Source organism: Oncorhynchus kisutch, linkage group LG27, assembly GCF_002021735.2.
Source record: "Oncorhynchus kisutch isolate 150728-3 linkage group LG27, Okis_V2, whole genome shotgun sequence".
In the NCBI taxonomy this organism is placed as follows: domain Eukaryota; kingdom Metazoa; phylum Chordata; class Actinopteri; order Salmoniformes; family Salmonidae; genus Oncorhynchus; species Oncorhynchus kisutch.
The window spans coordinates 41746364-41772439 of NC_034200.2; the positions used below are offsets into that span (position 1 = coordinate 41746364).

General features: G+C 49.7%; 1 protein-coding gene across 4 annotated transcripts in view; it reads right to left on the bottom strand.

Moving 5' to 3' along the window:
- Positions 1-859: 859 nt before the first annotated feature.
- The window catches only part of LOC116357801 (casein kinase I-like), a 42757-nt gene continuing 17540 nt past the window's right edge, over positions 860-26076 (bottom strand). For 3 of the 4 annotated variants that reach the window (XM_031806951.1, XM_031806950.1, XM_031806952.1), the window contains exons 4-12: positions 23627-23775; positions 19724-19958; positions 14122-14207; positions 11724-11808; positions 11333-11478; positions 10950-11033; positions 9671-9772; positions 4626-4732; positions 860-2314 (exon numbers count right to left, since the gene is read on the bottom strand). In XM_031806951.1, the coding sequence (XP_031662811.1) occupies positions 2263-2314; positions 4626-4732; positions 9671-9772; positions 10950-11033; positions 11333-11478; positions 11724-11808; positions 14122-14207; positions 19724-19958; positions 23627-23775 (1046 nt within the window). In that variant the 3' untranslated portion in view covers positions 860-2262. The remainder of the gene's footprint in view (positions 2315-4625; positions 4733-9670; positions 9773-10949; positions 11034-11332; positions 11479-11723; positions 11809-14121; positions 14208-19723; positions 19959-23626; positions 23776-26076) is intronic. The other variant, XM_031806953.1, reaches the window with a different exon arrangement.

Consider the following 26076-nt stretch of genomic DNA (forward strand, 5'->3'; position numbering starts at 1 on the left):
GAGGCCTCTCCCCTTCACCAGTGTCTCCTTGAGGCCTCTCCCCTTCACCAGTGTCTCCTTGAGGCCTCTCCCCTTCACCAGTGTCTCCTTGAGGCCTCTCCCCTTCACCAGTGTCTCCTTGAGGCCTCTCCCCTTCACCAGTGTCTCCTTGAGGCCTCTCCCCTTCACCAGTGTCTCCGGAGGCCTCTCCCCTTCACCAGTGTCTCCGGAGGCCTCTCCCCTTCACCAGTGTCTCCGGAGGCCTCTCCCCTTCACCAGTGTCTCCGGAGGCCTCTCCCCTTCACCAGTGTCTCCGGAGGCCTCTCCCCTTCACCAGTGTCTCCGGAGGCCTCTCCCCTTCACCAGTGTCTCCGGAGGCCTCTCCCCTTCACCAGTGTCTCCGGAGGCCTCTCCCCTTCACCAGTGTCTCCTTGAGGCCTCTCCCCTTCACCAGTGTCTCCTTGAGGCCTCTCCCCTTCACCAGTGTCTCCTTGAGGCCTCTCCCCTTCACCAGTGTCTCCTTGAGGCCTCTCCCCTTCACCAGTGTCTCCTTGAGGCCTCTCCCCTTCACCAGTGTCTCCTTGAGGCCTCTCCCCTTCACCAGTGTCTCCTTGAGGCCTCTCCCCTTCACCAGTGTCTCCGGAGGCCTCTCCCCTTCACCAGTGTCTCCGGAGGCCTCTCCCCTTCACCAGTGTCTCCGGAGGCCTCTCCCCTTCACCAGTGTCTCCGGAGGCCTCTCCCCTTCACCAGTGTCTCCGGAGGCCTCTCCCCTTCACCAGTGTCTCTGGAGGCCTCTCCCCTTCACCAGTGTCTCTGGAGGCCTCTCCCCTTCACCAGTGTCTCTGGAGGCCTCTCCCCTTCACCAGTGTCTCTGGAGGCCTCTCCCCTTCACCAGTGTCTCTGGAGGCCTCTCCCCTTCACCAGTGTCTCTGGAGGCCTCTCCCCTTCACCAGTGTCTCTGGAGGCCTCTCCCCTTCACCAGTGTCTCTGGAGGCCTCTCCTCTTCACTAGTGTCTCTGGAGGCCTCTCCCCTTCACCAGTGTCTCTGGAGGCCTCTCCTCTTCACTAGTGTCTCTGGAGGCCTCTCCTCTTCACTAGTGTCTCTGGAGGCCTCTCCCCTTCACCAGTGTCTCTGGAGGCCTCTCCTCTTCACTAGTGTCTCTGGAGGCCTCTCCCCTTCACCAGTGTCTCTGGAGGCCTCTCCCCTTCACCAGTGTCTCTGGAGGCCTCTCCTCTTCACTAGTGTCTCTGGAGGCCTCTCCTCTTCACTAGTGTCTCTGGAGGCCTCTCCCCTTCACCAGTGTCTCTGGAGGCCTCTCCTCTTCACTAGTGTCTCTGGAGGCCTCTCCCCTTCACCAGTGTCTCTGGAGGCCTCTCCCCTTCACCAGTGTCTCTGGAGGCCTCTCCCCTTCACCAGTGTCTCTGGAGGCCTCTCCTCTTCACTAGTGTCTCTGGAGGCCTCTCCCCTTCACCAGTGTCTCTGGAGGCCTCTCCTCTTCACTAGTGTCTCTGGAGGCCTCTCCTCTTCACTAGTGTCTCTGGAGGCCTCTCCCCTTCACCAGTGTCTCTGGAGGCCTCTCCCCTTCACCAGTGTCTCTGGAGGCCTCTCCCCTTCACCAGTGTCTCTGGAGGCCTCTCCCCTTCACTAGTGTCTCTGGAGGCCTCTCCTCTTCACTAGTGTCTCTGGAGGCCTCTCCTCTTCACTAGTGTCTCTGGAGGCCTCTCCTCTTCACTAGTGTCTCTGGAGGCCTCTCCTCTTCACTAGTGTCTCTGGAGGCCTCTCCCCTTCACTAGTGTCTCTGGAGGCCTCTCCTCTTCACTAGTGTCTCTGGAGGCCTCTCCCCTTCACCAGTGTCTCTGGAGGCCTCTCCCCTTCACTAGTGTCTCTGGAGGCCTCTCCTCTTCACTAGTGTCTCTGGAGGCCTCTCCTCTTCACTAGTGTCTCTGGAGGCCTCTCCTCTTCACTAGTGTCTCTGGAGGCCTCTCCCCTTCACTAGTGTCTCTGGAGGCCTCTCCTCTTCACTAGTGTCTCTGGAGGCCTCTCCCCTTCACCAGTGTCTCTGGAGGCCTCTCCTCTTCACTAGTGTCTCTGGAGGCCTCTCCTCTTCACTAGTGTCTCTGGAGGCCTCTCCCCTTCACCAGTGTCTCTGGAGGCCTCTCCTCTTCACTAGTGTCTCTGGAGGCCTCTCCTCTTCACTAGTGTCTCTGGAGGCCTCTCCCCTTCACCAGTGTCTCTGGAGGCCTCTCCTCTTCACCAGTGTCTCTGGAGGCCTCTCCTCTTCACTAGTGTCTCTGGAGGCCTTGCCTCGTCCTCCTCTTAAAGAAACAGCAGCACCTTAAACAGAACACAAATTAACAATAGGATTAGATCCTTTATTCTCAGACACTGACTATACAAAACATTAAGAACACCTGCTCTTTCCATGAAAGAGATGAAAGATGAGATCCCTTAGATGAGATGAGACCCCTTATCGATGTCACTTGTTCAATCCACTTCAATCAGTGGATTGAATCAATGGATTGTGTATGTGTGCCATTCAGAGGGTGAATGGGCAGGACAAATAATTTGGGTGACTTTGAACGAGGTATGGTAGTAGGTACCAGGCGCACCGGTTTGAGTCAAGAACTGCAACGCTGCTGGGTTTTTCACGCTCAACAGTTTCCTGTAAGAAAGGTCCACCACCCAAAAGGACATCCAGCCAACTGGACAACTGGGGGAAGCATTGAAGTCAACATGGACCAGCATCCCTGGAGTCAGCATGGGCCAGCATCCCTGTGGAACGCTTTCTACACCTTGTAGAGTCAACATGGGCCAGCATCCCTGTGGAACGCTTTAGACACCTCGCTTTAGAGTCCACGTCCCGATGAATTGAGGCTGTTCTGAGGGCAAAAAGAGGCGCAACTCAATATTAGGACGGCGTATAATTATATACATTTTCATGCCAACCTGGCTCAGATCCTAGTAGGTGCTTTTTGCAGTGTTTATTCATCGACATTCCGGACTAATACATGGCTCTTAGCCAGAGGATGGACATGTTGGCCAGCCGGCCTAGAAGACCCGGTAACATTCAGGTCAGCTGTTCCTTTGAGTGGTTTCAAAAGTCTCACTGGTCTTTCGGGCTAGCTGGACATATCAATTAGCACAGTCTGAAAAGCATTAGCCCCGGGCTTATTTTCATCTTTCATCTTCATTCTTAAGAGCAGGGAATGTTGGGGAAGAGGGCAGAGGGGACGGAGGAAGGAGAGCGGTGGGATGGAGGATGGGGATCGGAGGAGACGAAGGGCAGAGGAGAAGGAGGGCAGAGGAGACGGAGGGCAGAGGAAGGAGGGGGGGGGGGGGGGGCAGAGGAGACGGAGGGCAGAGGAGACGAAGGGCAGAGGAGAAGGAGGGCAGAAGAGACGGAGGGCAGAGGAGACGGAGGGCAGAGGAGACGGAGGGCAGAGGAGACGGAGGGCAGAGGAGACGGAGGGCAGAGGAGACGGAGGGCAGAGGAGACGGAGGGCAGAGGAGACGGAGGGCAGAGGAGACGGAGGGCAGAGGAGACGGAGGGCAGAGGAGACGGAGGGCAGAGGAGACGGAGGGCAGAGGAGACGAAGGGCAGAGGAGAAGGAGGGCAGAAGAGACGGAGGGCAGAGGAGACGGAGGGCAGAGGAAGGAGGGGGGGGGGGGGGGGGGGCAGAGGAGACGGAGGGCAGAGGAGACGGAGGGCAGAGGAGACGAAGGGCAGAGGAGACGGAGGGCAGAGGAGAAGGAGGGCAGAAGAGACGGAGGGCAGAGGAGACGGAGGGCAGAGGAAGGAGGGGGGGGGGGGGCGGAGGGCAGAGGAGACGGAGGGCAGAGGAGACGGAGGGCAGAGGAAGGAGGGCAGAGGAGAAGGAGGGCAGAGGAGAAGGAGGGCAGAGGAGACGGAGGGCAGAGGAGACGGAGGGCAGAGGAGACGGAGGGCAGAGGAGACGGAGGGCAGAGGAGACGAAGGGCAGAGGAGAAGGAGGGCAGAGGAGACGGAGGGCAGAGGAGAAGGAGGGCAGAGGAGACGGAGGGCAGAGGAGACGGAGGGCAGAGGAAGGAGGGGGGGGGGGGACGGAGGGCAGAGGAGACGGAGGGCAGAGGAGACGGAGGACAGAGGAGACGGAGGACAGAGGAGACGGAGGGCAGAGGAGACGGAGGGCAGAGGAGACGGAGGGCAGAGGAGACGGAGGACAGAGGAGACGGAGGGCAGAGGAGACGGAGGGCAGAGGAGACGGAGGGCAGAGGAGACGGAGGGCAGAGGAGAAGGAGGGCAGAGGAGACGGAGGGCAGAGGAGACGGAGGGCAGAGGAGACGGAGGGCAGAGGAGACGGAGGGCAGAGGAGAAGGAGGGCAGAGGAGACGGAGGGCAGAGGAGACGGAGGGCAGAGGAGAAGGAGGGCAGAGGAGACGGAGGGCAGAGGAGACGGAGGGCAGAGGAAGGAGGGGGGGGGGGGACGGAGGGCAGAGGAGACGGAGGGCAGAGGAGACGGAGGACAGAGGAGACGGAGGACAGAGGAAGGAGGGGGGGGGGGGGGGGGGGGACAGAGGAAGGAGGGACAGAGGAACAGAGGAAGGAGGGACAGAGGAAGGACGGACGAGGGGACGAAGGGAGGAGGGCGGGGGGCGTCCATCTTACTTTGTGTCGTCGGCCACCTCCACCTCGGCCGGGGCGGTGATGGGGGCGTTGGAGTGGCCCGCAGTCGGATCGTCTGTATTCAGCTCCCCATTGGTCGAACTCATCACCTGCAGGGGAGCATCATGGAAAGTTAGATGTTAGAAAATGGTGGCTTACTGTGGTCATAAATATATGTCATGTCACAAACACTAAACTACATGACCAAAAGTATGTGGACACCTGCTCCTCCAACATCTAATAAAAACATCATGGGCATTAATATGGACTTGTTCTCTCGTTTGCTACTATAACAACCTCCACTCTTCTGGGAAGGCTTTCCACTAGATGTTGGAACATTGTTGCTATAACAACCTCCACTCTTCTGGGAAGGCTTTCCACTAGATGTTGGAACATTGCTGCTATAACAGCCTCCACTCTTCTGGGAAGGCTTTCCACTAGATGTTGGATCATTGCTGCTATAACAGCCTCCACTCTTCTGGGAAGGCTTTCCACTAGATGTTGGAACATTGCTGCTATAACAGCCTCCACTCTTCTGGGAAGGTTTTCCACTAGATGATGGAACATTGCTGCTATAACAGCCTCCACTCTTCTGGGAAGGCTTTCCACTAGATGTTGGAACATTGCTGCTATAACAGCCTCCACTCTTCTGGGAAGGCTTTCCACTAGATGTTGGAACATTGCTGCTATAACAGCCTCCACTCTTCTGGGAAGGCTTTCCACTAGATGTTGGAACATTGCTGCTATAACAGCCTCCACTCTTCTGGGAAGGCTTTCCACTAGATGTTGGAACATTGCTGCTATAACAGCCTCCACTCTTCTGGGAAGGCTTTCCACTAGATGTTGGAACATTGCTGCTATAACAGCCTCCACTCTTCTGGGAAGGCTTTCCACTAGATGTTGGAACATTGCTACTATAACAACCTCCACTCTTCTGGGAAGGCTTTCCACTAGATGTTGGAACATTGCTACTATAACAACCTCCACTCTTCTGGGAAGGCTTTCCACTAGATGTTGGAACATTGCTGCTATAACAGCCTCCACTCTTCTGGGAAGGCTTTCCACTAGATGTTGGAACATTGCTGCTATAACAGCCTCCACTCTTCTGGGAAGGCTTTCCACTAGATGTTGGAACATTGCTGCTATAACAGCCTCCACTCTTCTGGGAAGGCTTTCCACTAGATGTTGGAACATTGCTGCTATAACAGCCTCCACTCTTCTGGGAAGGCTTTCCACTAGATGTTGGAATATTGCTGCGGGAACTTGCTTCCATTGAGGTACTGATGTTGGGCGATTAGGCCTGGCTCACAGTCAGCATTCTAACTAATCCCAAAGGTGTTCGATGGGGTTGAGGTCAGGGCTCTGTGCAGGCCATTCAAGTTCTTCCACACTAATCTCGACAAACCATTTCTGTATGGACCTCGCTTTGTGCACGGGGGCATTGTCATTCTGAAACAGGAAAGGGTCTTCCCCAAACTGTTGCCACAAAGTTGGAAGCACAGAATCATCTAGAACGTCATTGTATACTGTAGTGTTAAGATTTCCCTTCACTGAAACTAAGGAGCCCAAAACATGAAAAACAGCCCCAAACCATTATTCCTCCTCCACCAAACTTTACAGTTGGTACTGTGCATTGGGGCAGGTAGCGTTCTCCTGGCATCCGCCAAAACCCAGTTTTGTCCGTCGGACTGCCAAATGGTGAAGCGCGATTCATCACTCCAGAGAACGCGTTTCCAATGCTCCAGAGTCCAATGGTGGCGAGCTTTACATCACTCCAGCCGACGCTTGGCATTGCGCATGGTGATCTTAGGCTTGTGTGCGGCTGCTCGGCCATGGAAACCCATTTCATGAAGCTCTCGACTAACAGTTCTTGTGCTGACGTTGCTTCCAGAAGCAGGTTGGAAGTCAGTCGTGAGTGTTGCAAACAAGGACAGACAATTTTTTACAGAACTCAGAACTCAGCGGTCCCGATCTTTGAGGTTGTGTGGCCTCCCACTTCGTGGCTGAGTTGTTGTTTTGGCTCCTAGACGTTTCCACTTCACAGTAACAGAGCTTACAGTTGACCAGGGCAGCTCCAGCAGGGCAGAAATTTGAGGAACTGACTTGTTGGAAAGGAGGCATCCTATGACGTTGCCCATTGAAAGTCACTGAGCTCTTCAGTAAAGCCATTCTACTGCCAATGTTTGTCTGTAGAGATTGCCTGGCTGTGTGCTTGATTTGATACACCTGTCTATGATGGTGCCGTAACCCCGGACAGGGCGGGTATTAAACTGGTCAGAGGCAGTAGGACTACTGGAACATTGGGAGCATTTTGTAACTGAACTAAATTACTACCGCCCCGTAGCACTCACTTCTGTCATCATGAAGTGCTTTGAGGCTAGTTAAGGATCATATCACCTCCACATTACTGGCCACCCTAAACCCACTTCAGTTTGCATACCGCCCCAACAGGTCCACAGATCATCACACTGCCCTATCCCATCTGGACAAGAGAAATACCTATGTAAGAATGCGCTTCATTGATTATAGCCTTCAACAAAATAGTACCCTTCAACCCAGTACCCTGGGTCTCGACCCCGCCTTGTGCAACTGGGTCCTGGACTTCCTGACGGGCCACCCCCAGGTGGTGAGGGTACGTAACAACATCTCCACCTCGCTGATCCTCAACACTGGGGCCCCACAAGGGTGCGTTCTGAGCCCTCCCCTGTACTCCCTGTTCACCCACGACTGCGTGGCCATGCACGCCTCCAACTCAAATCATCAAGTTTGCAGACCACACAACAGTAGTGGGCTTGATTACCAACAACGACGAGACGGCCTACAGGAAGGAGGTGAGGCCCTGGTGCCAGGAAAACAACCTCTCACTCAACGTCAAACAAAGGAAATGGTCGTGGACTTCAGGAAACAGCAGAGAGAGCACCCACCCCCCCATCCACGGGACAGTAGTGGAGAAGGTGGAAAGTTAAGTTCCTCGGCGTACACATCACAGACAAACTGAAATGGTCCACCCACACAGACAGTGTGGTGAAGAAGGAGCAGCAGCACCTCTTCAACCTCAGGAGGCTGAAGAAATTTGTCTTGTCACCCAAAACCCTCCAGGACACCTACACCACCCGATGTCACAGCCAAAAAGATTGTCAAGGACAACAACCGCCCGAGCCACTGCCTGTTCACCCTGCTACCATCCAGAAGGCGAGATCAGTACAGGTGCATCAAAGCTGGGACCGAGAGACTGAAGAACAGCTTCTATCTCAAGGACATTAGACTGTTAAACAGCCACCACTAACTCAGAGAGGCTGCTGCCTACATTGAGACCCAATCACTGGACACTTTAAATCATGCCACTTAAATAATGTTTACATATGTCATTACTCATATCACACAATATATATACACACATATATATATATATTTGTTGCTCTTTTGCACCCCAGTATCTCGACTTGCACTTCTGCACATCTATCACTCCAGTGTTTAATTGCTAAATTGTAATTATTTTGCCACTATGGCCTATTTATTGCCTTACCTCCCTTATCTCACCTCATTTGCACACACTGTATCTAGACTTTTCTATTGTGTTGTTGACTTTTCGTTATTCAAGATGTATGTAACAACATTCTAAAGATTGATTCAGTTTGACATGTTTCTACTGACTGTTACGGAACTTTTGGACCTTTCGTCACGTTATAGTGGACGCGCTTTGCTTACCAAACCCGCTAACCAAAGTAGCTAATTGGACATAAATAACAGACATTTTCGAACAAATCAAGCATTTATTGTGGACCTGGGATTTCTAGGACTGCATTCTGATGAAGTTCATCAAAGGTAAGGAAACATTTATCATGTATTTTCTGGTTTCTGTTGACTCCAACATGGAGGCTAATTTGGCTACTGTTCTGAGCTCCGTCTCAGATTATTGCATGGGTTGCTTTTTCCGTAAACTTTTTGTGAAATCTGACACAGCGGTTGCATTAAGGAGAGGTATATCTATAATTCCATGTGTATAACTTGTATTATCATCTACATTTGTGCTGAGTATTTCTGTTGAAACGATGTGGCTATGCAAAATCACTTGATGTTTTTGGAACTAGTGAATCTAACGCGCCAATGTAAACTCCGATTTTTTTATATAAATATGAACTTTATCAAACAAAACATGCATGTATTGTGTAACATGAAGTCCTATGAGTGTCATCTGATGAAGATCATCAAAGGTTAGTGATTAATTTTATCTTTATTTATGCTTTTTGTGAATGCTATATTTCGCTGGAAAATGGCTGTGCTTATTGTGGTTTGGTGGCGACCTAACATAATCATTTGTGGTGCTTTTGCTGAAAAGCCCATTTGAAATCGGACACTTTGGTGGGTTTAACAACGAGAATAGCTTTAAAATGATAGACACATGTATGTTTTAGGAGTTGTAATTATGAGATTTCTGTGGTTTAAATTTGGCGCCCTCTATTTTCACTGGTAGTTGTCATATCAAACCCGGTATCGGAATTGCAGCCATAACAGGTTAAGACACTTGGCCGTTCAGCTAACTCCAAACGGTGGGGACCGACGGCGAGCCAGACACCGGACACCAGGGTATTAGTGGGACAACAGCACTAATTGCGTGCAAACTAGACTACAGGAACTGTATAACGTTAGCTAGTTGATGACAAAAATAGCACTTTGTGAACAGAGTTCCTGTCTATAGAAGAGAAACCACTTAATAACACCGCCGCGTGATGGATTGGTAAAACGCTACGTTTTCTGAGGAGAGCTGCTAAAAATACTAGACACGTGAAGAAGAAACCAGAGCATTGTGGGTACTATAGAGATACGTTGGGCTAACGGCCACAAAGATTTGATTGGCCGGTTAGGTGTGATTGAATAAGGTTTCAGCCTATAGTGAACCGACTGAAATAGAGACCTTGTGCAAAAAGAAACACCAGAAAAAGGAGCTAGGAAAGAACAGAGCAAAGAGAAAATGGAAAAGAAAGACATACAGTAGAAAGAATGAAGACAGTGTTCATCATCGAGGGACTACAACCACTGCCCAGTACCTGGACGGAGCCCCCCAGCCTATCAGCTGTTAGAAGAGACCCCAGCAGCTCCCTATTGATCACTGGAGTGGGCTGGGACTCACTTCCTTTGGGTTCTGGCGACTGGTGCGACAGCAAGGGAAGAGAGGACAGGACGAAGAGGGAGAGATGGAGGGAGGACATGACAGGACAAAGAGGGAGAGATGGAGAGAGGGCAGGACAAAGAGGGAGAGATGGAGGGAGGGCAGGACAAAGAGGGAGAGATGGAGGGAGGGCAGGACAAAGAGGGAGAGATGGAGGGAGGGCAGGACAAAGAGGGAGAGATGGAGGGAGGGCAGGACAAAGAGGGAGAGATGGAGGGAGGGCAGGACAAAGAGGGAGAGATGGAGGGAGGGCAGGACAAAGAGGGAGAGATGGAGGGAGGGCAGGACAAAGAGGGAGAGATGGAGGGAGGACAAGAGATGGAGGGAGAGATGGAGGGAGGGCAGGACAAAGAGGGAGAGATGGAGGGAGGGCAGGACAAAAAGGGAGAGATGGAGGGAGGGCAGGACAAAGAGGGAGAGATGGAGGGAGGACAAGAGATAGAGGGAGAGATGGAGGGAGGGCAGGACAAAGAGGGAGAGATGGAGGGAGGACAAGAGATGGAGGGAGGACAGGACAAAGAGGGGGAGATGGAGGGAGGACAGGACAAAGAGGGAGGACAGGACAAAGAGAGAGAAATAAAGGGAGGAAGAAGAGAGATGAAGGAGGAAGGAGAGGGAGGAGTGTGTAAAAGGAAAGAAAAAAAACAATTAAGTTTAAAGAGGTTGTGTCTTTTCCCTCTTGTGCAGAAGCAGTTAGACAGCTACTTAAGACAGTGCTCAACCAGAGGACACAGACAGACAGACCTGAGGGGCAGTGTGGTGATGTGGGGGGGGGGGGAAGAGTGCACGTGAGGACTACATAACAGAAGACTACACGTAACATGCATAAGCACAAATGGCTGAACAAGCTGACTGTCGGAGACTGAAACCAGTCTGTTTCTGGTCTCTTTAATATAGCCTGGGTACCAGTCTGTTTGGCTTGACAATGATGATTGAGTTGGCAGAAGTACCAGTGGATGTGGACCAAACAGTTATGTTCGTAACACTAAATGTGAAATTCAGTGAATGCAGAGAATGACGTGTGAAATTTGAATGAAAAATTTTGAGCTTTCCCCTCAGTTTTGATGTAAGTCAGTCTATCAAGAGAAACTGAAGTAGCTGTTCTTCATCAAGGACTGGGTCTTCAGTGTGTGTGTGTGTGTGTGTGTGTGTCCTACCTGGTTTTTGGTCTGCTGCGTTGCCTTGTCTCTACTGCTGGACTGTAGGAGGGTCTCACTGGGGACTGGACCAATGGGAGTAGGCTGAGGAGAGAGGTTAATAAAGATCATCATTAACTAAACAGCCAATAGGAGTGTACTGAGGAGAGGGGTTAAAAGTCATCATTAACTAAACAGCCAATAGGAGTGTACTGAGGAGAGGGGTTAAAGGTCATGGTTAAAACTAAACAGTAATTGTTGTTACCTTTCTGATAAACTCATCCATCTAACTTAGTAAGTATCCAAAACATAGCGTGAATCCCATGTATATCAATGATATGCATGCTGATACATGGGGCCCGTTGTCCTGCAGAGAGACATTAATAGTAGAGATATGGACTGACCAGTGGCTTGCCGACCCAGTCGTACTCGTAATCAAAGACGTAGCCGTTGCTATCGAAGAGGTCGGTGAAGAGTTTCCGTAAGTAGTCGTAGTCCGGCTTCTCCAAGAAGTCCAGAGAACCCACATAACGCAGGTAGGTGGCCATCTCTTCAACAAGGAGAAAAAAAACACAAATACAGGTAGGAAAAACACATTAAATACAGGTAGGAAAAACACAATGAAATACAGGTAGGAAAAACACAATGAAATACAGGTAGGAAAAACACAATGAAATACCTTTCCAATATTTCAGGTGTTACGTAGTTATTTACTCCTAACCAGCAGGATAACCTAAAGTACTGAAAGGAACTAGAAGTGGGTCAGAAAGAAGCACAAAGAGAAGAGACCCAGACCTGGGAAGCTCTCACACAGCACCTCGATGGGCGTGGTTCTCTTGGTGTCACCTATCTTCTGATAGCGCTCCTTCAGAGTGTCTGCCTGGGAGGGAGAGTGGAAGGAGGGAGAGAGAGAAAGAGAGAAAGAAAGAGAAAAAGAGAGAGAGAAAGAGAGAAAGAGAGAAGAGAGAGAAAGAGAGAAAGAGAGAAAGAGAGAAAGAGAGAAAGAGAGAAAGAGAGAGAGAAAGAGAGAAAGAGAGAAAGAGAGAAAGAGAGAAAGAGAGAAAGAGAGAGAGAAAGAGAGAAAGAGAGAAAGAGAGAAAGAGAGAAAGAGAGAAGAGAGAGAGAGAGAGAGAGAGAGAGAGAGAGAGAGAGAGAGAGAGAGAGAGAGAGAGAGAGAGAGAGAGAGAGAGAGAGAGAGAGAGAGAGAGAGAGAGAGAGAGAGAGAGAGAGAGAGAGAGAGAGAGAGAGAGGAGAGAGAGAGAGAGAGAAAGGAGAGAGAGAGAGAGAGAAAGAGAAAGGAGAGAGAGAGAGGAGAGAGAGAGAGAGGGGAAGGAGAGAGAGAGAGAGGTGGTGTAAGAGATAATGAGATAATGAAGGTTCATTTGGATGATTAAGAGTCAGTACTTAGTCATGAAACAACGCCCGGGCACACGGAAACAACGCCCGGGCACACGGAAACAACGCCCGGGCACACGGAAACAACGCCCGGGCACACGGAAACAACGCCCGGGCACACGGAAACAACGCCCGGGCACACGGAAACAACGCCCGGGCACACGGTAACAACGCCCGGGCACACGGTAACAACGCCCGGGCACACGGTAACAACGCCCGGGCACACGGAAACAACGCCCGGGCACACGGAAACAACGCACAGGCACACAGAAACAACGCACAGGCACACAGAAACAACGATGTGAGATGGAGATCTGTGCCTGAAGGATGCGTGTCTGTCTAGACTGATAAAGTAGTGAGGTCTAGTCGACAGACAGTCTGACAGTAGCGGTCCTAACATAGACCTTTGAGCAACATACACCACATTATCAGACCCACGGAAACAACGCCCTGGCACACAGAAACAACGATGTGAGATGGAGATCTGTGCCTGAAGGATGCGTGTCTGTCTAGACTGATAAAGTAGTGAGGTCTAGTCGACAGACAGTCTGACAGTAGCGGTCCTAACATAGACCTTTGAGCAACATACACCACATTATCAGACCCACGGAAACAACGCACAGGCACACAGAAACAACGATGTGAGATGGAGATCTGTGCCTGAAGGATGCGTGTCTGTCTAGACTGATAAAGTAGTGAGGTCTAGTCGACAGACAGTCTGACAGTAGCGGTCCTAACATAGACCTTTGAGCAACATACACCACATTATCAGACCCACGGAAACAACGCCCAGGCACACAGAAACAACGATGTGAGATGGAGATCTGTGCCTGAAGGATGCGTGTCTGTCTAGACTGATAAAGTAGTGAGGTCTAGTCGACAGACAGTCTGACAGTAGCGGTCCTAACATAGACCTTTGAGCAACATACACCACATTATCAGACCCACGGAAACAACGCCCAGGCACACAGAAACAACGATGTGAGATGGAGATCTGTGCCTGAAGGATGCGTGTCTGTCTAGACTGATAAAGTAGTGAGGTCTAGTCGACAGACAGTCTGACAGTAGCGGTCCTAACATAGACCTTTGAGCAACATACACCACATTATCAGACCCACGGAAACAACGCCCTGGCACACAGAAACAACGATGTGAGATGGAGATCTGTGCCTGAAGGATGTGTGTCTGTCTAGACTGATAAAGTAGTGAGGTCTAGTCGACAGACAGTCTGACAGTAGCGGTCCTAACATAGACCTTTGAGCAACATACACCACATTATCAGACCCACGGAAACAACGCCCTGGCACACGGAAACATACACCACATTATCAGACCCACGGAAACAACGCCCTGGCACACAGAAACATACACCACATTATCAGACCCACGGAAACAACGCCCTGGCACACAGAAACATACACCACATTATCAGAAGGATGATGCTCCGTGTGCTTGGTGTTTGCTTTGACATTATGGGGAATTGTGTGTAGATTGATGAGGGGAAAAAAATATGTATTTAATTAATGCATTTTAGAATAACACTCGAACTGTAAAGGTCAAGGGGTCTGAATTCTTTCCAAATTTACTGGATATATAGTGTATAGACAGAGGGGACTCTGTTAGTGTGGTCTTGTTCCTGTATCCTCATGGGGGAACTGAAATTCCCCCAACAAAAAAAAGATCTCCTTGGTGGGAAAATGTCACATCTGCATGAGGAAAAAGGCTACCTTAACTTTAGCAGTTAGGTATTAAGGTTAGATGTTAATAAGGTTAGTAAAACAGGTGTGTTTGTTCCTACCTTCAGGCCTTGCCAGGGCAGACTGCCTCGCAGGAAGTACATGAACATGTGACCTAGAGCTTCCAGGTCATCTCTCCTGCTTTGTTCTACAGAGACAGGAAACACACACACACACAACTTCAGAAACATCTTGTTGAGTTCCTGATAATACTAACTGTTGAACCAGATAAATCGAACAATCATTATTAACCCTGTTTCAAAGATGGGCATAGAAACCGTAATATGTAAGAGCTCGTTTCTCAGATCCAGGTCTACTCCTGGACTTTCAACTATCCCTGTGAGACTAACCCTAAAATACCTCCAGTTGGACAACAGAGGCGCAGTGTAAAGTTCGGGAATTTTCAACAACGACAAGACATTTTTTGGGGGATCAGAATTGATTAAACATGAGATTCCTCAGGCTTAACGTAAACAATCACACACACACCTGGCTTGATGCAGTCCAACACCTTGAACTGATACTAACCATAGAGACTTCCACTGCTAATGAGGGTTAGAACTTCCTAAAACTCAGGAAGTAGATAAAGGTATCAAGGCATTGGCCGTATCCAGACTGTCAGACCTTGGGCCATAGCGGGACATTCAGTAATGCCGGCAATGAACACAAGGGGTGCTGTTTTCAAACCCCACTGATAGTGTAATCTGTAGGTTAGCAATGCTAACAAGTTCATGTCCTGCATTAGAGAATGCTAACGAGGCCATTTTTGATTTATTTTACCTTTATATATAACTAGGCAAATCAGTTATTTTCAGGGACGGCCTAGGAACAGTGGGTTAACTGCCTTGTTGAGGGGCAGAACGACAGATTTGTACCTTGTCAGCTCGGGGATTCGATCTTGCAACGTTTCGGTTACTAGTCCAACGCTCTAACCACTAGGCTACCTGCCTCCTCTAACCACTAGGCTACCTGCCTCCTCTAACCACTAGGCTACCTGCCATTGCAACACAGTTTCTCTCACACACACACACATTGAAGGGATTATTTAGAAAATGTTACACATTGTAGGATAATAGTGAAGATATCGTATAACACCTATGGTATCATGTAGTAACCAAAAAACCACATCCTAAATATATTTCATATTCAAAATTCTTCAAATAGCCACCCTTTGCCTTGACAGCTTTACATACTTCATCATTCTCTCAGCCAGCTTCATCATTCTCTCAACCAGCTTCATCATTCTCTCAACCAGCTTCATCATTCTCTCAACCAGCTTCATCATTCTCTCAGCCAGCTTCATCATTCTCTCAACCAGCTTCATCATTCTCTCAACCAGCTTCATCATTCTCTCAACCAGCTTCATCATTCTCTCAACCAGCTTCATCATTCTCTCAACCAGCTTCATCATTCTCTCAACCAGCTTCATCGAGGCATTCTCTCAACCAGCAATGGCAGTATTTCTGTTACAGTCTGTTCTCATCGCTGCAACTCCAATACAGACTCGGGAGAGGCGAAGGTCAAGAGCCGTGCGTCCTCCGAAACACAACCCCAACCAAGCCGCACTGCTTCTTGACACAACGCCTACTTAATCCGGAAGCCAGCCGCACCAATGTGTCGGAGGGAAAGACCGTACACCTGACCGTTGTCAGCGGTCAGCCCGCCACAGGAGTCGCTAGTGCACGATGGGACAAGGACATCCCTGCCAGGCCCTCCACTTTGACATTGTGGTATTGTGTGTAGGCAAATGACAAATAAAATCTACATTTAATCAATTTTCAATTCAGGCTACACAACACAACAAAATGTAGAAAAAGTCAAGATGAGTATTGATGCAGAGCGTGGTGCCGTCAGGCTATTTACCTTTGCCCAGGTGAGTATTGACGCTCATGTAGGGTGTGGTGCCGTCAGGCTGTTTACCTTTGCCCAGGTGAGTATTGATGCTCATGTAGGGTGTGGTGCCCATCAGGCTGTTTACCTTTGCCCAGGTGAGTATTGATGCTCATGTAGGGTGTGGTGCCCATCAGGCTGTTTACCTTTGCCCAGGTGAGTATTGATGCTCATGTAGGGTGTGGTGCCGTCAGGCTGTCTACCTTTGCCCAGGTGAGTATTGATGCAGGGCATGGTGCCATCAGGCTGTCTACCTTTGCCCAGGTGAGTATTGATGCAGAGCATGGTGCCGTCAGGCTGTCTACCTTTGCCCAGGTGAGTATTGATGCAGAGCGTGGTGCCGTCAGGCTGTTTACCTTTGCCCAGGTGAGTATTGATGCAGAGCGTGGTGCCGTCAGGCTGTTTACCTTTGCCCAGGTGAGTATTGATGCAGAGCGTGGTGCCGTCAGGCTGTTTACCTTTGCCCAGGTGAGTATTGATGCAGAGCGTGGTGCCGTCAGGCTGTTTACCTTTGCCCAGGTGAGTATTGATGCAGAGCATGGTGCCGTCAGGCTGTCTACCTTTGCCCAGGTGAGTATTGATGCAGGGTGTGGTGCCCGTCAGGCTGTTTACCTTTGCCCAGGTGAGTATTGATGCAGGGCGTGGTGCCGTCGGGCTGTTTACCTTTGCCCAGGTGAGTATTGATGCTCATGTAGGGTGTGGTGCCGTCAGGCTGTTTACCTTTGCCCAGGTGAGTATTGATGCTCATGTAGGGTGTGGTGCCCATCAGGCTGTTTACCTTTGCCCAGGTGAGTATTGATGCTCATGTAGGGTGTGGTGCCGTCAGGCTGTTTACCTTTGCCAAGGTGAGTATTGATGCAGGGCATGGTGCCATCAGGCTGTTTACCTTTGCCCAGGTGAGTATTGATGCAGAGCGTGGTGCCGTCAGGCTGTCTACCTTTGCCCAGGTGAGTATTGATGCAGGGCGTGGTGCCGTCAGGCTGTTTACCTTTGCCCAGGTGAGTATTGACGCTCATGTAGGGTGTGGTGCCGTCGGGCTGTTTACCTTTGCCCAGGTGAGTATTGATGCTCATGTAGGGTGTGGTGCCCATCAGGCTGTTTACCTTTGCCCAGGTGAGTATTGATGCTCATGTAGGGTGTGGTGCCCATCAGGCTGTTTACCTTTGCCCAGGTGAGTATTGATGCTCATGTAGGGTGTGGTGCCCATCAGGCTGTTTACCTTTGCCCAGGTGAGTATTGATGCTCATGTAGGGTGTGGTGCCGTCAGGCTGTTTACCTTTGCCAAGGTGAGTATTGATGCAGGGCATGGTGCCGTCAGGCTGTTTACCTTTGCCCAGGTGAGTATTGATGCTCATGTAGGGTGTGGTGCCCATCAGGCTGTTTACCTTTGCCCAGGTGAGTATTGATGCTCATGTAGGGTGTGGTGCCGTCAGGCTGTTTACCTTTGCCAAGGTGAGTATTGATGCAGGGCATGGTGCCGTCAGGCTGTTTACCTTTGCCCAGGTGAGTATTGATGCAGAGCGTGGTGCCGTCAGGCTGTCTACCTTTGCCCAGGTGAGTATTGATGCAGGGCGTGGTGCCGTCAGGCTGTTTACCTTTGCCCAGGTGAGTATTGACGCTCATGTAGGGTGTGGTGCCGTCAGGCTGTTTACCTTTGCCCAGGTGAGTATTGATGCAGAGCGTGGTGCCGTCAGGCTGTCTACCTTTGCCCAGGTGAGTATTGATGCAGGGCGTGGTGCCGTCAGGCTGTTTACCTTTGCCCAGGTGAGTATTGACGCTCATGTAGGGTGTGGTGCCGTCAGGCTGTTTACCTTTGCCCAGGTGAGTAGTGATGCTCATGTAGGGTGTGGTGCCGTCAGGCTGTTTACCTTTGCCCAGGTGAGTATTGATGCAGAGCGTGGTGCCGTCAGGCTGTCTACCTTTGCCCAGGTGAGTATTGATGCAGAGCGTGGTGCCGTCAGGCTGTTTACCTTTGCCCAGGTGAGTATTGATGCAGAGCGTGGTGCCGTCAGGCTGTTTACCTTTGCCCAGGTGAGTATTGATGCAGAGCGTGGTGCCGTCAGGCAGTTTACCTTTGCCCAGGTGAGTATTGATGCTCATGTAGGGTGTGGTGCCGTCAGGCTGTTTACCTTTGCCAAGGTGAGTATTGATGCTCATGTAGGGTGTGGTGCCGTCAGGCTGTTTACCTTTGCCCAGGTGAGTATTGATGCTCATGTAGGGTGTGGTGCCGTCAGGCTGTTTACCTTTGCCAAGGTGAGTATTGATGCAGGGCATGGTGCCGTCAGGCTGTTTACCTTTGCCCAGGTGAGTATTGATGCTCATGTAGGGTGTGGTGCCGTCAGGCTGTTTACCTTTGCCCAGGTGAGTATTGATGCTCATGTAGGGTGTGGTGCCGTCGGGCTGTTTACCTTTGCCCAGGTGAGTATTGATGCTCATGTAGGGTGTGGTGCCGTCGGGCTGTTTACCTTTGCCCAGGTGAGTATTGATGCTCATGTAGGGTGTGGTGCCGTCAGGCTGTTTACCTTTGCCCAGGTGAGTATTGATGCTCATGTAGGGTGTGGTGCCGTCAGGCTGTTTACCTTTGCCCAGGTGAGTATTGATGCTCATGTAGGGTGTGGTGCCGTCAGGCTGTTTACCTTTGCCCAGGTGAGTATTGATGCTCATGTAGGGTGTGGTGCCGTCAAGGCTGTTTACCTTTGCCCAGGTGAGTATTGATGCAGAGCGTGGTGCCGTCAGGCTGTCTACCTTTGCCCAGGTGAGTATTGATGCAGGGCGTGGTGCCGTCAGGCTGTTTACCTTTGCCCAGGTGAGTATTGACGCTCATGTAGGGTGTGGTGCCGTCAGGCTGTTTACCTTTGCCAAGGTGAGTATTGATGCAGGGCATGGTGCCGTCAGGCTGTTTACCTTTGCCCAGGTGAGTATTGATGCAGAGCGTGGTGCCGTTAGGCTGTTTACCTTTGCCCAGGTGAGTATTGATGCTCATGTAGGGTGTGGTGCCGTCAGGCTGTTTACCTTTGCCCAGGTGAGTATTGATGCTCATGTAGGGTGTGGTGCCGTCAGGCTGTTTACCTTTGCCCAGGTGAGTATTGATGCAGAGCGTGGTGCCGTCAGGCTGTTTACCTTTGCCCAGGTGAGTATTGATGCAGAGCGTGGTGCCGTCAGGCTGTTTACCTTTGCCCAGGTGAGTATTGATGCAGAGCGTGGTGCCGTCAGGCTGTTTACCTTTGCCCAGGTGAGTATTGATGCAGAGCGTGGTGCCGTCAGGCAGTTTACCTTTGCCCAGGTGAGTATTGATGCAGGGCGTGGTGCCGTCAGGCTGTTTACCTTTGCCCAGGTGAGTATTGACGCTCATGTAGGGTGTGGTGCCGTCAGGCTGTTTACCTTTGCCCAGGTGAGTATTGATGCTCATGTAGGGTGTGGTGCCGTCAGGCTGTTTACCTTTGCCAAGGTGAGTATTGATGCAGGGCATGGTGCCGTCAGGCTGTTTACCTTTGCCCAGGTGAGTATTGATGCTCATGTAGGGTGTGGTGCCGTCAGGCTGTTTACCTTTGCCCAGGTGAGTATTGATGCTCATGTAGGGTGTGGTGCCGTCGGGCTGTTTACCTTTGCCCAGGTGAGTATTGATGCTCATGTAGGGTGTGGTGCCGTCAGGCTGTTTACCTTTGCCCAGGTGAGTATTGATGCTCATGTAGGGTGTGGTGCCGTCAGGCTGTTTACCTTTGCCCAGGTGAGTATTGATGCTCATGTATGGTGTGGTGCCGTCAGGCTGTTTACCTTTGCCCAGGTGAGTATTGATGCTCATGTAACGTGCGGTGCCCGTCAGGCTCTTGTGCTCCCTGTAAGGGATGTGTTTCTTGGTCTCAGGGTCGATGTACTCTTTGGCCAGGCCGAAGTCGATGATGTGGATGGTGTGCTGCCGCTTGCTGCCGGGCCGGCCAACCAGGAAGTTCTCTGGCTTCACGTCCCGGTAGATCAGACTCCTGGTGTGGACGAACTCCATCCGCGTGATCTGGGGGAGGGAGGCAGGAGAGGGATGAGAGGAAGGAGGAAGATGAGACAGGCCAGGTGATAGAGATAAAGTGAGAGAGAGAAGCTTTTTTAAAGCGAAGAAGAATAATTATATTACGACGATTTCTTTTACTTTATAAAAGGACTGAATGCTAAGTTAAGGATTCCTAGAACAGATAAATCTTGTGTGAAGTGAGAGGTGTCAAAGCCCTTGAGCCCAACAACAGCAGGAGAGACTCAAAGCCCCCTCCAGTAGTCCAGAGGTCATTACAACACAGTACCCTCTGGATGTAAAAAATGATGAGGCACGAAGAGTACAAAAAGAAAGTGCTTATGGGAAAATTAACTGACACTTTTTGCTGACTGTTATAAAAATAAGAACAGAAGCAACTTAATCTTCCATACAGACCATCCCCTGGCATGGCACAGTGCTATATTAACCAGACCATCCCCTGGCATGGCACAGTGCTATATTAACCAGACCATCCCCTGACACAGTGCTATATTAACCAGACCATCCCCTGGCACAGTGCTATATTAACCAGACCATCCCCTGGCATGGCACAGTGCTATATTAACCAGACCATCCCCTGGCACAGTGCTATATTAACCAGACCATCCCCTGGCATGGCACAGTGCTATATTAACCAGACCATTCCCTGGCACGGCACAGTGCTATATTAACCAGACCATCCCCTGGCATGGCACAGTGCTATATTAACCAGACCATCCCCTGGCATGGCACAGTGCTATATTAACCAGACCATCCCCTGGCATGGCACAGTGCTATATTAACCAGACCATCCCCTGGCATGGCACAGTGCTATATTAACCAGACCATCCCCTGGCATGGCACAGTGCTATATTAACCAGACCATCCCCTGGCATGGCACAGTGCTATATTAACCAGACCATCCCCTGGCATGGCACAGTGCTATATTAACCAGACCATCCCCTGGCACAGTGCTATTTTAACCAGACCATCCCCTGGCACAGTGCTATATTAACCAGACCATCCCCTGGCACAGTGCTATATTAACCAGACCATCCCCTGGCACAGTGCTATATTAACCAGACCATCCCCTGGCACAGTGCTATTTTAACCAGACCATCCCCTGGCACAGTGCTATATTAACCAGACCATCCCCTGGCACAGTGCTATATTAACCAGACCATCCCCTGACACAGTGCTATATTAACCAGACCATTCCCTGACACAGTGCTATATTAACCAGACCATCCCCTGGCACAGTGCTATATTAACCAGACCATCCCCTGGCACAGTGCTATATTAACCAGACCATCCCCTGGCACAGTGCTATATTAACCAGACCATCCCCTGGCACAGTGCTATATTAACCAGACCATCCCCTGTCACAGTGCTATATTAACCAGACCATCCCCTCTACTTGGGGGGTAGTGATGGGGGATAACTCAGGATACAGTCAGCTAATATAAATCCGGAACAGTAATGGTACAGGGCAACCCCAAACAGTTTCAGCTGGACTTTCACCTAATCAAAGAATTAGCACAGCAGGAGAATCTCTCAATCACTCTCTCAATCACTCTCTCAATCACTCTCTCAATCACTCTCTCAATCACTCTCTCAATCACTCTCTCAATCACTCTCTCAATCACTCAGGTGCCCAGAGTAAACTGCCTGCTCCTCAGTCCCAGTTGGTAATATATGCGTATTATTAGCATAGTTGGATAGAAAACACTCTGAAGTTTATAAAACTGTTTGAATGATGTCTGTGACTATAACAGAACTCATATGGCAGGCAAAAACCTGAGAAGAAAATCCAACCAGGAAGTGGGAAATCTGAGGTTGGTCATTTTTCAACTCATATCCTATTGAAGATACAGTGGGATATTGGTCATGTTGCACTTCCTAAGGCTTCCACTAGATGTCGACCATCTTTAGAAACTTGTTTGAGGCTTCTACTGTGAAGGGGGGCTGAATGAGAGGGGAATGAGTCAGAGGTCTGCCAGCAGCCACGAGCTGGTCACGTGCATTCACATGAGAGGTAGCTCCCATTCCATTTGCTTTTCTCAAGACAAAGGAATTCTCTGGTTGGAACATTATTGAAGAAGTATTTTAACAACATCCTAAAGATTGATTCTATACTTCGTTTGACATGTTTCTACGGACTGTAACGGAACTTTTTGACATTGTCTGCAACTAGTGAACACGCTTCGTGAGTTTTGATTTGTTTACCAAACGTGCTAACAAAAGTAGCTATTTGGACATAAATGGACATTATCGAACAAATCAAGCATTTATTGTGGAACTGGGATTCCTGGGAGTGCATTCTGATGAAGATCATCAAAGGTAAGTGAATATTTATAATGTTATTTCTGACCTCTGTTGACTGCACAATATGGCGGATATCTTTTTGGCTTGTTGGGTCTCTGAGCGCCGTACTCAGATTATTGCATGGTTTGCTTTTTCCGTAAAGCTTTTTTAAAATCTGACACAGCGGTTGCATTAAGGAGAAGATGATCTATATTTCCATGTATAACACTTGTATTTTCATCAATATTTATGATGAGTATTTCTGTAAATTAATGTGGCTCTCTGCAAAATCACCGGATGTTTTTGGAACTACTGAACATAACGCACCAACGTATACAGAGATTTTTATATATAAATATGAACTTTAACGAACAAAACATACATGTATTGTGTAACATGAAGTCCTATGATTGTCATCTGATGAAGTTCAAAGGTTAGTGATTAATTCTCTCTCTATTTCAGATTTTTGAAAAAATGGCTGTGTTTTTCTGTGACTTGGCTCTGACCTAACATAATCGTTTGTGGTGCTTTCGCTGTAAAGCCTATTTGAAATCGTACACTGTGGTGGGTTGACCAACAAGATTACCTTTAAAATGGTATAAGATACTTGTATGTTTGAGGAATTTTAATTAAGAGATTTCTGTTGTTTTGAATTTGGCGCCCTGCACTTTCACTGGCTGTTGTCATATCGATCCCGTTAACGGGATCTCAGCCCTAAGAAGAGAGAGAGCGCCGAGCGAGCCAGAGGAAGTGAGAGAGAGAGAGAGAGAGAGAGAGAAGTGAGAGAGAGAAAGTGAGAGAGAGAGAGAGAGAAAGTGAGAGAGAGAAAGTGAGAGAGAGAGAGAGAGAGAGAGAGAGAGAAAGTGAGAGAGAGAGAGAGAGAAAGTGAGAGAGAGAGAGAGAAAGTGAGAGAGAGAGAAAGTGAGAGAGAGAGAGAGAAAGTGAGAGAGAGAGAAAGTGAGAGAGAGAGAAAGTGAGAGAGAGAGAAAGTGAGAGAGAGAGAAAGTGAGAGAGAGAGAAAGTGAGAGAGAGAGAAAGTGAGAGAGAGAGAAAGTGAGAGAGAGAGAAAGTGAGAGAGAGAGAAAGTGAGAGAGAGAGAAAGTGAGAGAGAGAGAAAGGAAGTGAGAGAGAGAGAAAGTGAGAGAGAGAGAGAGGAAGTGAGAGAGAGAGGAAGTGAGAGAGAGAGGAAGTGAGAGAGAGAGGAAGTGAGAGAGAGAGAGAGAGGAAGTGAGAGAGAGAGGAAGTGAGAGAGAGAGAGAGAGGAAGTGAGAGAGAGAGAGAGAGGAAGTGAGAGAGAGGAAGTGTGAGAGAGGGGAAGTGAGAGAGAGAGAGGGGAAGTGAGAGAGAGAGAGGAAGTGAGAGACTGTTCCTACCAGCTGAATGGCGATCATGAGGACGGTCTTGAGGGAGAAGGTTCTGTCACACAAATCAAACAGGTCTTCCAGACTGGGTCCCAGCAGCTCCAGAACCATGGCATTATACTTCCCACAGGGCCCGAAGTAGAATACCTGGGGGACGCCCTCTGGAGATGGAGAGAGACACAGACGGTGAGGAAAACTGAACTGATTTAAAGAAAACAAGATGGTAGGGTTTGGCTAGATAGGTTGTTAAGAAAAAATATTTTGGGGGCAAAATAATAACTATTTCTTCAACAGGTGAAGCTAAACATTTTTTTTTAAATAAAACGGATCTTTTTCAGGACCTTTCAATGATAATTCGTAAAAATCCAAATAACTTCACAGATCTTCATTGTAAAGGGTTTAAACACTGTTTCTCATGCTTGTTCAATGAACCATAAACAATTAATGAACTGTCGTTAAGACACAGCTTACAGACGGTAGCGAATTAAGGTCAACGTTATGACACTAGAGAGGCCTTTCTACTGACTCTGAAAAACACCAAAAGAAAGATGCCCAGGGTCCCTGCTCATCTGCGTAAACATGCCTTAGGAATGCTGCTAGGAGGCATGAGGACTGCAGATCTGGCCAGGGCAATAAACTGCAATGATCGTACTGTGAGACGCCTAAGACAGCGCTACAGGGAGACAGGACCGACAGCTGATTGTCCTCACAGTGGCAGACCACGTGTAACAACACCTGCACAGGATCGGTACATCCGAACATCACACCTGCGGGACAGGTACAGGATGGCAACAACAACTGCCCGAGTTCCACCAGGAACGCACAATCCCTCCATCAGTGCTCAGACTGTCTGCAATAGGCTGAGAGAGGCTGGACTGAGGGCTTGTAGGCCTGTTGTAAGGCAGGTCCTCACCAGACATCAACGACAACAATGTTGCCTATGGACACAAACCCACCGTCGCTGGACCAGACAGGACTGTCAAAAAGTGCTCTTCACTGACGAGTCGTGGTTTTGTCTCACCAGGGGTGATTGTCGGATTCGCGTTTATAGTCGAAGGAATGAGCGTTACACCGAGGCCTGTACTCTGGAGCGGGATCGATTTGGAGGTGGAGGGTCTGTCATGGTCTGGGGCGGTGTGTCACAGCATCATCAGACTGAGGTTGTTGTCATTGCAGGCAATCTCAACGCTGTGCGTTACAGGGAAGACATCCTCCTCCCTCATGTGGTACCCTTCCTGCAGGCTCATCCTGACATGACCCTCAGCATGACAATGCCACCAGCCATACTGGCCAGCGAAGAGCCCGGATCTCAATCCCATTGAGCATGTCCGGGACCTGTTGGATCGGAGGGTGAGGGATAGGGCCATTCCCCCCAGAAATGTCCGGGAACTAGCAGGTGCCTTGGTGGAAGAGTGGGGTAACATCTCACAGCAAGAACTGGCAAATCTGGTGCAGTCCATGAGGAGGAGATGCACTGCAGTACTTAATGCAGCTGGTGGCCACACCAGATACTGACTGTTACTCCATTTCTGTGGTACTTGTTCAGTTTATGTCTCAGTGGTTGAATCTTGTGTTCATAAAAATACTCACATGTTAAGTTTGCTGAAAATAAACGCAGTTGATAGTGAGAGGACGTTTCGTTTTTTTTGCTGAGTTAGGAGTACATTCTTACACCAGGTGAAAAGACCTTGATCTGGGACAACATCAGTAACAAGGCAAAGGGACAAGGCGAAGGGACACACACACAGTCAGACCACCTTTAGACTGCAGCTCTGACAGTCAGTCAGTCAGACCACCTTTAGACTGCAGCTCTAACAGTCAGTCAGTCCACCTTTAGACTGCAGCTCTAACAGTCAGTCAGTCCACCTTTAGACTGCAGCTCTGACAGTCAGTCAGTCAGACCACCTTTAGACTGCAGCTCTAACAGTCAGTCAGTCCACCTTTAGACTGCAGCTCTAACAGTCAGTCAGTCCACCTTTAGACTGCAGCTCTAACAGTCAGACCACCTTTAGACTGCAGCTCTAACAGTCAGTCAGTCCACCTTTAGACTGCAGCTCTAACAGTCAGTCAGTCCACCTTTAGACTGCAGCTCTAACAGTCAGTCAGACCACCTTTAGACTGCAGCTCTGACAGTCAGTCAGTCAGTCCACCTTTAGACTGCAGCTCTAACAGTCAGTCAGTCCACCTTTAGACTGCAGCTCTAACAGTCAGTCAGTCCACCTTTAGACTGCAGCTCTAACAGTCAGACCACCTTTAGACTGCAGCTCTAACAGTCAGTCAGTCAGACCACCTTTAGACTGCAGCTCTAACAGTCAGTCAGTCAGACCACCTTTAGACTGCAGCTCTAACAGTCAGTCAGTCAGACCACCTTTAGACTGCAGCTCTAACAGTCAGTCAGTCCACCTTAAGACTGCAGCTCTAAAAGTCAGTCAGACCACCTTAAGACTGCAGCTCTGACAGTC